The sequence below is a fragment of the Pleurodeles waltl genome, chromosome 3_1, assembly GCF_031143425.1.
Source record: "Pleurodeles waltl isolate 20211129_DDA chromosome 3_1, aPleWal1.hap1.20221129, whole genome shotgun sequence".
NCBI lineage: Eukaryota > Metazoa > Chordata > Amphibia > Caudata > Salamandridae > Pleurodeles > Pleurodeles waltl.
Genome location: NC_090440.1, coordinates 1,636,035,951 through 1,636,048,944, shown reverse-complemented (window position 1 = coordinate 1,636,048,944; position 12,994 = coordinate 1,636,035,951). Strand labels below are relative to the sequence as shown.

At 46.5% G+C, this 12,994-nt stretch overlaps 1 protein-coding gene across 1 annotated transcript in view; it reads right to left on the bottom strand.

Annotated features, from left to right (window-relative positions):
• MYO3B (myosin IIIB) overlaps window positions 1-12,994 on the bottom strand; it is a 1,099,693-nt gene that overhangs the window by 457,151 nt on the left and 629,548 nt on the right. Inside the window, exon 18 of the mRNA XM_069221545.1 lies at window positions 9,655-9,860. Within this exon, the coding sequence (XP_069077646.1) occupies window positions 9,655-9,860 (206 nt within the window). The remainder of the gene's footprint in view (window positions 1-9,654; window positions 9,861-12,994) is intronic.

Genomic DNA, 12,994 nt, shown 5'->3' with positions numbered 1-12,994 from the left:
CATAATAACTTGAATTAATGTTTATTAATGGCCAAAAATTGCATAGGTCAACAGTTTGCTTTCTAGTTATAAGCTGATTCTGACTACATTAACCACAATGCACCTGAATAGCTCAATTTGAAATGGTATAAATGGAAAAACTAAGGAAGGATCATCAGCCATGAACAAGACGAATATGTTGAAAAGTGTTGGTTGGGTTGCATATATGTATATTTTTGGCATGCACAGATGTGAATGTAAGCAGCGCCTGGATGGACAGGCCCGGTGGCCACAGCTTCTGCATGCACCCATGCATGCCTTTGGCCCTGCGCAGTATGAGTTTGGACACAGTGGGTGTTTTTTTTTTTTTTTAATTCTCTGGATTCACAAATCCTGGATCCGTGAATCGGATGAAGAAATAATAATTGCACAATTTTAGCCCACGAGGGGTCCCTAAGGGACCGTTCTATGTGTCCTATGAGGACAGGATACCTGTATCCTGACCTCTTATGTGTTTTTTCTCTCTTCTTTTCCCACTGAACCGATGCAACAAACAAAATGGCAGCCAAATCTTTTCTGTCAGGCTGCGGCCCAATCCGATTCTGGATCTGCGTATCGATCAGCAGTGGATCAGCCTCCTTACATATCTATATATTTTGGCCTTGGATTACTCCAAAACTACTGAACGGATTTACACCAAATTACAGAAAGCGTGATCTGAGCAATAGAATCTACCCTTGTGCCAAATTTGGTGTAATTCTATTTAGTGGTCCTGGCTGTAGGCGTGTCTAAAGGTCCTATGGAAAAATAAATGTGGAAAACACGTTTTAGGACCCCTCCCATTTTTCTCGGCCCCTGCTTGACAGATCACCCCAAAACTTTCACAACAGAAGCTGAACTTAGCAATGTATACGTTTTGAAAATGTCATGAAGATTCATCAAACGGCACCAAAGTTATTAGCAAAACAAAAAACACTTAGTAGGTAATATCTATCTATATATATATATATATATATATATATATATATATATATATATATATATATATACACTAATTATTCCAATAAGGGCTAAACATTAAAAGAAATAAACACCAAACAAAACTTTCATTGAAATTAAACTTAAAACTAAATAACAAATACAAACACTTTACTGATTAAATATCCACTACAAAAGAGCACCAAAATTTGCTATATAATAAAGCCAAAATTAAAAGAGCCATATATACATGGGAGTCCCCAACAAGAGGTGTGTGACCTCTGGTCTCCCACCAGGTTGGGCTGATCCGTGCCACAGCAGCGGCCACGTAGTTGGGCTGTGACAAACTATAATATGAAGTTGGGCCACCAAGCCCGCCATCCAGCAAAGGGATGTATAGTTTATCTAGTGCTACCCCTACACCACCCCTTGCTCCAAATCAGTTCCACCAGTAGCAACCTGAGTTCAGTGAAGAAGGGAAAGGGGGCACGAGTGGCAAGCTACAAAGTATTACAATACCTGTGGCAGTACCAGCATCTTTAAGATGGCCACCTGGCCCACTGGCAAGTAGGGGAGAGATGTACAGAATGACAGTGATCCACGCACTGAGCTAAGGACCTTGTATAGAATTCCCTCCAACAGGTAGGAATATCCTTATGCCTAGATATTTAGAAGTGTTGCATTGCCATTGGAGGTGTGCCCTAGGAAGATCGCCTCTCCAGGCGTTGTAATGGGGTAGAAGGGGAATAAGCAGAACTTGGTCAGTTAGTGTTTAGAATGGAAATTGCCCCCAACTCCTCCAGCAGCTCCATCACCGCTGCAGTGTGAATTCCAGGTTCTGCGGTAGATCAATGCATTATCCTTATACATCAAGATCCATTTGACTAACACTGTGTGCACCCATTCCCAATTCATCTGTTTGAATTCGCAGCCGGCAGGCCAATGGCTCCATAGCCACGGCAAAGAGTAAAGGGGACAATGGGCAGCCCTGTTAGGTGCCCCGGACAATATTGAAAGTGTCAGAGATGTACTGAACAGTCTTAACTCTAGTGCTCGGGCACCCGTAGAGAGTCTTGAGCCACCTCAAGGATTCTGGTCCAATCCGCATTGCCTCAAGTATTCCGAACAGGTAATCCCACCCCAAGGTGTCAAAGGCTTTCTCAACATCGATCAACATCGCCATAGGAACACCAGTGGCATCCAGGTCAGTCCATATGAGTCACAGTAGTTGATGGATGCTGATAAAGGTACTTTGCCCTGGTTTGAAGCCATTTTGATCTTGATGCACTACGGTCCCCAGTAATGGAAGTAATCTATTCACCAGGACTTTTACAATCAAAATTGAGCATCCAGAGTGGCCTTTATGATCGCATGTCTGAGGTATCACAGTCTGGCCTCCGGGGAACCACAATGAGTGCTTTGCTGAGCTTGTCAGAAAGGTGCCTGGTGTCGTGCAAAGTTGTGTAAACTTCCAGGAGCTTGGGCGTCAAGATCATACTATAAGTGGAGTAATACTCTATCAGGAGACTGTTGGTGCCTGGGGTTTTACTATGAGCAATTTGTGAGATAGCTAGGCACAGTTCGTCAAGCTGGAGGAGAGCCTCAAGGTCAGCCACCTCAGTCGCACTGAGCTTAGGGAGTGGGAACTCTCAAAGGTAATCATGCAATGTGAAACCGAGAGGACCCGGTGAAGCCGCATAAAGGGATATATCATGCCGCATTGATGTCAGCTTGTGTGTTAACAATTGTGCCATCATTTGCTCGTATCGCACCCAAGTGAGGATGTAAGTAATTGTCGGGTATAAACCATGCCAGCAACTTACCCACATGGTCTCCTTCCCCATGTGCCTAGCAAGGTAGTGGCCATAGTCAAGCTCCCGACAATCTTTGCTCTAGGTCCTTATGTTCCCTCCATAGCTGTAATAAGGAATCAAGCCAAGCAGGGGACCACAGTTGTTCTGTCTTTAGATTGTGCATGTCCTGCTCTTTGGTCAGTATGTCCCTGCACAATGTCTGCTGGACACCCCATGTAGTAGCTGTACAGTGCCTCTGTATCACTGCCTTATAAGTGTCCCATCGGTCGCTCGATCTGAGGCAGAGCGGGTGTTCAGCTTGAAGTATTCCGTCAAGCTCTTGGCTAGGCTCTCGTGAAACAGGGGGTCTAGGAGTGAGTCAGTCTCCACATTGGGATCCAGGGGCAGGTGGGCCCCACTCACCTCTTAGAGTGTGCAGGCAAGATATTCTGCATGGGGGGTCACGGAAATGGAAGGGGCACTGCAGAGAAACAGGTCTATGCTGTCGTGTATACCATAGACTGGCAAGTAAAAGAGTATATGCGCTCTTCCGGATGTTGGAGGCAACATGTGATAGGTCGTTCTGTGTCAGGCCGCCCCTGCAAGAGGGGAAATCGAGGGAGTTTTGTCCACGTCTCAGATGCAGTTGAAGTCACCACCCCATATGGTGGGAGTGTGGGAGTTGCGCAGGAGGGCCAGTGAGAGCCTGTCCATAGATGCCGGGAGGCCTGACTTTGGGGCGTAGACAGCCACCATTGTCAGGGGTCAGCCACCTAGTCGCCCCATTAACAGTGACATACCCGCTGTCTGGGTCAATTGTGTGAGCATCTGAGACGAAGGGGACCCCAGAGCAACCCAAATGAGAACCCCTATTGCATAAGCCAAAACCGTGGTGCCATACTCCTGGCCCTTCCACTTCATATGTAATTTATGTAGTTCTGATATGGTCAGGTGGGTCTCTTGAGGTATGCCACCTGTATGTGACAGCACTTGAGATAGGTGTGAAGGCGGTAGCACTAAGTGAGAGTTGCCATACCTCTCACATTCCAAATCATGAAATTGTATTGTGGGGTCATGTGCGTATTAGGTGCAGCTATGTGAGCGGTAGATTAGGAAACAGTGATTAGTGAGCTGGCCTGCTCAACACGATCTGAACACCATCATATCCTCCCCAGTGTCTTACCAGTCAGAGATTGTGCAGGGTGGTCAAGTAAGCTAGCAGAGGAAGCCCCGATCCCAAGGCAACAAGATAAACTACAACAAGGTAAACATTCCCTCCTTCCTTCCCCCAGCAGAAAAGACACCCCGTCTTCTGCCATAAGACAGGTAAACACTCAAACTAATCAGAATTTCAAACATCAGTCTTCGCCAGTCCATTATGGTAAGCTGGAATGTGGGTGCCAGAGAAGCATATTCCCAGATGTGTCTCTGCATCAGTGAGAGTCCCACTGGTCCACATCTGTTCACCTGTCCCCCCATCTGCTGATCAATACCCACTTGTTCTTACCGCCTTAGAGAGGCAACAGGACTAGGCCATAAGTCATCAGCCATGCGGGGCATGATTGTCAAACCCCGGGTGATGTCACCAGTGGAGACCACTGGTCCATCGGTGTCCGGGGTGGCAGAAGCCCTCTCAGATCACAGGGCCTCAATGGGTTGCAGAGATGTTGCAGAACTCTCTCAAATCCCTGCACTTGTTCACGAGCTGCTTGTTCCGAAGTCAGAGTGGAGTGAGGCTTGTGTGGTCATTGCTGTTGATGCTGAGGAAGGAGAACCCTCAGGATCCTGGGCTGGAGTCAGCTTCTCCGCTAGGTCCTCCGCATGTAGCCGGGTCAAAGTGTCTTCAGGAATTGGGAAAAAGTGGGTTGGTCCTCATCTATGATGCGTAGTTTGGCAGGGAACAGCAAAGGATATTGAAGCCCCAGGTGTGCAGCTGAGACTTCACTGCAGTGTATGAGGTGTGTTTGTGTTGCACCTCCACAGTGTAATCCGGGTAGGCTGTGAGTTTGCAGTTCTCTGAGGACCAGGGTCCTTTCATCCTAAAAAGCTGGAGGAACAGGGGGATTGCCTGGCAGGTGATGGGCTTGGTCAATAGAGAAGAATTTCAGTACTTTGCCTGTCTCGGGCAGCCACCGTTCAAGGAAGAATTCCACATTAGGGCCCTCTGTGTCTTCCAGGAATCCCATCAATAGCACATTGTTATGCTGAGAGCGTCTCTCAGTGTCCTCCGCTCTGCAATGCAAAGATCCAATATCTGCCTTCATGTCATTCACCTGGGTCTGCAGATCGTGCACTGTGGGCCGTACACCAGTCAGGGCGGATTCAATATCGTCGCCTGCTCTGCCAGCCTACTGTGGTCCGCACGGAGCAGTCCAACATCCAGGGATACTGAGTCAATCTTGGATTCTAGTGCAGTCTTGGTAGCCAGTATAGCTTGCAAGATGTGCTTGAACTGGGTGGAATGTCGGTCCAAGGCAGCCTCTAGGTGGTACTGCATGCCGTTCCCCAATGCCGCCTCATCGTTTGGGGCCTGAGATTGCCCTGCTGTCAAGGAAGGGTTATAGTTGGTCTTCACCATGATGTAGCAATGGTGTGGGGCCCAAGCTCTGCACTGTCCGAGCGTGCTACAGTGCGGGAGGCAGTCATATGAATTCCCATGAAGTCTGCAGGCCCCGTCAGGGGCTTCCAAGGCTGTTGATCAAGTAAAACCACCACAAAAGGCTATACGCTGTCGGCAGGTGGAGGTTCAGTGTCTCCAACCACCCTTCAGTGTCACAGGCCAGAAGACGGGGGTCCCCTTTCCCCAAGTTTGGGTCACTGACCTTCAGGGGCAGTGGACCAGCTGGTTGCTCCCTCACTCTGCAAAGCATCACTAGGTTAGTGTAGCATGATCCCTCTGCACCACAGTGCGAGCTGTTCAAAGCCTGTGGCTGAGCAGTCCAAGTCAAACCAAGCAGGGGGCTTCAGGCATTGATACACAGTTTCAAGGGAAGCCTCTCCTAGTCTCAGCCATCGCCAGTAGGTAGTTATAGTTTGGACCTAGTTTCCCTAGGAAAAGCATTTTTGTTTTGCTAATAACCTTGGCACCATTTGATGAATTTTCACATTTTCAGAACTACTTTGCCACCCACTTCAGCTGCTGTATTGAAACTTTTAGAGTGATTCATCAAGCAGGAGCCAAGAAAATAAGGGGGGTCCCAAAACACACTTTTCCCCAAGCAATTTCCCATAGAGATTTTAGACTTAGCCACATCCTAAACCACTGGACAGAACTACACCAAATTAGGCAGAAAGTTAGCTCTTGGTCCAGAAAGAGCCTTTTTTGTGAATGTGTGTAAATCCATACAGTAGTTGCCGAGTTATTAAAGAAAAAACAAAATTGTATATCTAGGGACACAGATCCTCTGTAATAGGTTGGGAACAACAATAAAACCTAATACTTGCCTAGAACTAAGGGCCTACGCCACAAATCGGCAAAACTGTGCTTAAGACTACATGACTGCATTATTACAGTTTGTAAAGATAGCTATTAGCTAATCACATAGGCCCTCATTCTGACCTTGGCGGTCTTTTCGCAAGACCGCCGAGTTACCGCCGCGGTAAAGACCGCCGACCGCGGCGGTATGCCGCTGCGCGTATTCCGACCGCTAGGAGCGTTCCGCCGGAATACCGCCAGCAGCCACACTGGCGGTCGGCGGGAAAGTGGAGACTGGTCAACCTCAGCAGAACACCGCCCCCAGAATTACGACCCACATTTCTGTGTGGCGGTCTTCTGTTGGCGGTCTTCTGTTGGCGGTCACGTCCCTATGGCTCCCGTCGCCTCCCGGAGGACCAACGCACAAGGTAAGTTGATCGTCCGTGAGGGGAGGGGGTGGGGGGGTGTTGTGTGATGTGTGCGTGCATGGGGGTGTGCGTGTGAGTGTGTAGAGGGGGTGTGTGAGTGCGTGCATGCGGGCGGGGAGTGCTGCTGTGCCTATGGGCGATGTGTGTAGTTCGGCGGGTGCGCATGTCGGCATGTATGTGTGCGGGTATGTGTCCCCGTTGTGTATGTGTGTGTGTAGGGGGTGTGTATATGTGCATGTTGGGGGTGTGTGCATGTCGGGGTGCGTGTATGTGCATGTCGGGGTGGGGGTGGGGAGGGGGTTCGTACCACCTCTGGGGGGTGGCAGGGGGGTGGAGGGTGTGGGGGGAGGACTCGGGGGGCAGTGGGGGGTGGGGGAGACCCCTATCAGTGCCAGGGAAGGAATTCCCTGGCCCCGATAGTGCCTACCGCCATGGTTTGCATGGCAGTTCCCGAACGCCAGAAACCGCGGCGGTAAGCAGGGTCATGATACCGTTGACGGTCTTGGGTCGACCGCCGGACCGGAGTGCGCAGACTCCAGCCCGTCGGTCATGACCGCCGTGGCTGTCGGAGTGGGGAAGTGGCGGTCGGTCGCGGCGGTGACCGCCGCGGTCAGAATGCCATTTTTAATACCGCCGGTCTGTTCGCGGTCCGACCGCCGCCTCTCCGCCGACCGCCAAGGTCAGAATGAGGGCCATAGTCCCTTATCATCAGCATCTACCATGGTATACCATGAAGCTACCACAGTATAACACAGCAGAATATATACCTAAGTATTTTAACACTTATAACTTTAATACAACCTACACTATTTACCCCAGTACCAAAAATTACCATTTACACCTCATAATCTATTTTCCTGCCGCATTACATCTATATATACTCACCAACTTTCACGCTACATCTGTTACAAGTACCACACTCCTCTCTATGCCACTCCACTTTATTATACACTATTACACTCTACGCCAGTCCACTCAATGTCACTCCACTATGCGCCACTCCACTGTATGCTAATACACCAGTCCACTTGACCGTACTCCATTCTACGCCACTCAACTTTACACTACCCTACTACACGGTGTGGTACATTGGCGGGTTGGCTTCAATGTCATAATGTGCCAGTATGTACTGCCATCCTGTTGGCGGTACTACCGCCACATTTCCACCGACCAACGGGGTCATGATGACCCCCTAAGTGTGTAAAATGGCACTGTTAAAAGTGAAGTCAACCAAAACATGTAAAGTGTTAAATATAAAACAAAGCAAAAAATGGAGAACCAACCTAGGTCCAAAAGGGCCTCTCTACAACTATACACCACTGTATAGCACTACACTGTACAATAATATACTCCTGTCAATGCCACTGCACAGCATTCTACTTTACCCTGTAGCACTGTACAACACTCTACTCCAATTTATACAACTCCCTCTAGGCTGCTTCACCTCACTTCACCATAGTCTACTCTGTGAATCACTAATCCACTGTACTCCACTACTGCACCATGTGCCACTCCACTGTATACTACTCTGTGCCAGTGAACTTTACAAGTCTGTCACATGACTCTACCATACTATACCATAATCTACTCTACACCTTGCCACTCTACTGTACAACACAGTAATCCACTCTACTGCACCCTACTCAACTCTACAGCAGTTTCTGACACTCTACAACACACTAGTCTACTCCACTGTACCACACACCACTACACTCTACAATACTTTACTTCACTGTATGCTACACCAGTCCACTCTACTCTACTCCACAACACTGTACTCCACAACATGCTACTCCATTGTACGCTTTGCTACTACACCGGACTCCACTACACTCTACTCCACTACTCTTTAACCCACTCAATGGCACAGTACAATACTCCACTCTACATCTCTCCACAATCTACTCCACTCCATGCAAATTCACTCTACAGGACTCTACTACACTTTGTGCCACTATATTACACTGCACTCCGCTCTATGCCCCTATACTAAAGTGTACAACCCCGTACACCAGTGGTTCCCAACCTTTTGACTTCTGTGGACCCCCACTTTATCAGTACTGGAACCCGGGGACCCCCACTGAATCATTATTGGAATCTGGGGACCCTCTAGTGAGTCATTACTGAAAGATGGGTACATAATCTGTTCATATTTTTTTATTTTCGGAACAGCCGCGGACCCCCTGAGGAGGCTTCGCGGACCCCTGGGGGTCCCCGGACCACAGGTTTGGAACCACTGCCCTACACCACTCTATGCCACTACACTACATTACACTGCACAGCACTCTACAACACTTTCCAACACTGTACAGCACACCACTTCACTGTTATGTACAACACGTGACTCCAATTTATAACACTTTACTCGACTGTATGGTACGCCTGTTCACCGTAGAGCACTCCACATCAATGTACTATACCACATGCCACTGAACTTTATGACACTTTAGTCCACTGTATGCTATGCCACTCCACTCTACTCCACTCTCTGACACTATACTGCACAACATTCCACTCCACTTCACTTAACAACACTCCACTTGAGGACACTGGACTCTTCAATTCACATTTTTATTAGAAAATAAATTCAAATTTAAAGTCCAAAACAAGATTAAACCTTTGTTATAGTTAGGAAAACATTATTTATTTTGTCTCTACAAACTAAACTTATGCTACACAAAGTTTAGAAATTCTAAAGTTATACTTTACATTTATATTTTGCGCAACACCTTCATATTACTGTGATGTGCACCTCCGTACACAGTGTTGTCCCCTCATTTTCCACCCTACATTGACTATAACTCGACACTTTACAATTCACTTTCTCACAAATAATGGGATTTGTGAAGTCATAGGTTTTGCTATACATGCTATGATTCCAAATGGTGTAACTGATGTGATATGCAAGGGTATAACCAGTGCATTGAGAAGGTGCAAGTTATAACTAATGTAGTGTAGCAAGTGAGGTGACAACACTGTGTAAAGTTCCTCAAGGACATATAAGACAGTGATAAATTCAACTATAATCAGACTTGGTTCAAGCTGTCTAGCAGAGTCCTACCTTTTAATGAACTCATCAAAGAGGATGCGGTGAGAATATCCTTGGCGCCGTATTCTAACAGTCTCTAGAATTCCAGTGTACCGTAGCTGAACTAGCACTCGTTCTTTGGAGAATTTCATGGCTTCACGGTTATCATTGGGCTTAATACACCGAACAAAATGAGGTTGTCCAACCACCATTTTGGAAAGCAGATCCATAAGAGAATACTGTCAGTAAGGGAAAGAAACACAAAATAATTAGCAAATCCAAATTTCTCACTGTTTCTCAAACACAGTTATTTTACACAAAGTGGAATTCTTCTGATGAGATTATTTTCTCAAAAATGTTTGACATTTTTAGAAGTGAAAGAGTTCTACACATGGATCTCAAAATATTAAATATTTTTCTAATCATAGCTTTGTTTTAGGCACGTGTGCTGCAGTCCACTGAGTATGACACAGTAAACAAGGTATATTAAAATGTGCAGAATAAAAGTCCAAGATGTCACTTCGCTTTAGGGAATATGGTCATCTGAGGTGAGAGACATAATTTTTCTAAAACAATAAAGGTCACCTAAGTTACTATTTATCAATGTTTGATAAATAATAGCAGTGAGAACAGTAAGAAACTATTATGAAGCTATGTTTCATATAAGAAAGTCCTAAATTAAGGATCAATGGAAAAACATAACATTCAACAAAGACAAAACGTATTCTAGGTATAATTGATTAGTTTATCAACAGCATTAGAATCTATTTAATTAAATATGCACAATTTACGAAATGATTACTTCATCCATATTCCTCTTTCCAGAGGAAAATACAATACAGTTCAAGCGTGGAGCAAATTAAAACGGCTTAGGACAGACTTGGTATTGGCCTCTTTAAAATAGTATCATAAATGCTGTCAGTCAGAGGTGTCCAGTGTTGGTCCACGAAGGCCGGAACCTTGTTAAATTTTCAGGATAACCACTGACTATACATAGGCTACAGGTGAAGATAAGCTTCTCCTGTATTGTTCCTTCTAGTCTCCATAAGCTGCTGTGGGTGTAAACTGGAACTATAAATATGTATATTTTATTTATTATGTTCTGACACCACTCTTTAGTTAGTATGCTTTCTTAATTTGTATCCTGCTCACTGTTTACCTTCATCTAAGGTATAACATTTTACTCTTATAAACTGCTTTACTGCTTTTCTGCACCTGGCTGATTATCGCTGATACCCAGAGCCATCACTCTGCATTGGGCTCTCATAGTGAGTGCACTACTTCATACTGCTCACCAAGGCTGGTGGTGTGGTTTCATTTAATTATATTAACAAGGCCCTAGATGCAAAAAGCGTCTATGTGAAACCTGTTTTGTGATGTTCCGACTGGGGTGTATCGATGTTTTAGTAACACAAAAGGATGATGGATGGAGTGCTGAAACTTTTCGAACACTCACTCCCAGTCACAGATCTGGGTTGAGTCCATCATTATTTTGCTCACCATGCTACCCCAGTTTGCACCCAGCCATATGCAAATCAGTCTTGACCCTGTTCCCAACAGGCACAGTCCTGTCCGGCCTGGTCCTCCCTGGACCAGAAACAAGCTCCCTGGGACCGGTTTTGGGGTATCACCCCCTCATCAGCCAAGCTAGCATGAATCCAGTGGCACAGTGAGCAAGGGACCCACGCCTGGGCATACCCTGGCTACTTGGGGTGACTTTAGTAACACAAAAGGATGATAGATGGAGTGCTAAAACGTTTCAAACACTCACCCCCAGTCACAGATCTGGGTTGAATCCATCTTCTTTTGCTCACCATGCCACCCCAGTTTGGACCCAGCTATATGCAAATCCGTCTTGACTCTACTCCCCATGGAAAGAGTCTAGCCCAGACTGCCAGGCCTGGTCCTCCCTAGACTGGAAACAAGCTACCTGGGACTGTTTTCAGGGTATCACCTCTTATCAGCCAGCGTAGCATGAATCCAGTGGCAGAGTGAGCATTGGACCCACGTCTGGGCATACCCTGGCCATTTAGGGTGTGTTGGACCTGGTCCTTTTTGCAGGGTCATCTCCAAACCTTTTGCCTCCATCCTCCCATTTGTCTGACCATTTTTTATTGGCTTTAGGACTCTGGGCACTTTACCACTGCTAACCAGTGCTAAAGTGTATATGCTCTCTGTCTGAATTGTAATGGTGATTGGTTTGTCCCTGATTGACATATTTGATTTACTAGTATGTCCCTAGTAAAGTGCACTAGAAGTGCCCAGGGCCTGTAAATCAAAAGCTACTAGTGGGCCTGCAGCACTGATGTGCCATCCACATAAGTAGCCCTGTAAACACGTCTCTGACCTGCCACTGCAGTGTCTGTGTATGTAGTTTTGCACTGGTTATTCGACCTGGCAAGTGTACCCACTTGCCAGACCCACATCTTCTCTTTTACTACATGCAAGTCACCCCTAAGGTAGGTCCTAACTAGCCCCATGGGCAGGGTGCAGTATATTTGAAAGGTAGGACATGTACTGGTGTGTTTTACATGTCCTGATAGTGAAATACTGCAAAATAGGTTTTTCACTACTGCAAGGACTATCTCTCCCATAGGTTAACCTTGGGACTGCCTTTAAATATATTTTAAGTGCAGTTTCCCATTGGGAGCAGATGGAGATGTGAAGTTTGGGGTCTCTGAACTCACAATTTAAAATTACATCTTTTCGTAGAGTTGGTTTTTAAATTGTCTGTTTGAAAATGCCACTTTAGAAAGTTGGCATTTTCTTGCTTAACCATTCTGTGCCTCTGCCTGTCTGTGGAATCCACGTCTGGGTCAGATTGACAGTTGGGCTGTATGTGACTTCCCTCTAGACAGTGACATAAAGGTAGTTGGGATGTGTCCTGCATATCCTGATGAGTCTTCCTGGGTTAGAGTGGGGAGGGAGGAGCTGACACCTTCACCTGAAAGGGCTGAGCCTGTCCTCACACAATGCAGTCTCCAACCCCCTGGAGTGAGTCTGAGGCCAGGCCTGGGCAAGGCAGGATCTTGTGAACAACAGAGACTTTCCTTTGAAGTTTTCCTACTTCAAAGGCATAAATGAGTATAAGTAGTGGACTCAGAACCCCCAGACTTTTAGAACACTTCTGGCTCAAGAAGAAACTTTGCCAAGGAGAAGCATTGCCCCTTTGCTGTGTGTGCTCTACGGGGTTGGCCTGCAGTTGCTGCTTCTACCTGAAAGAGAACAAAGACTGGACTTTGCTGTGTATCCTGCTAGTGAAGTTTCTCCAAGAGCTTGGACTGAGCGTGCCTCCTGTTAAGAAGTCTCAGGGACATCAAAGACTTCACCTAACAGCCTCTGGGTTTGCTTGCTATGGACCCTAACTCGCCAG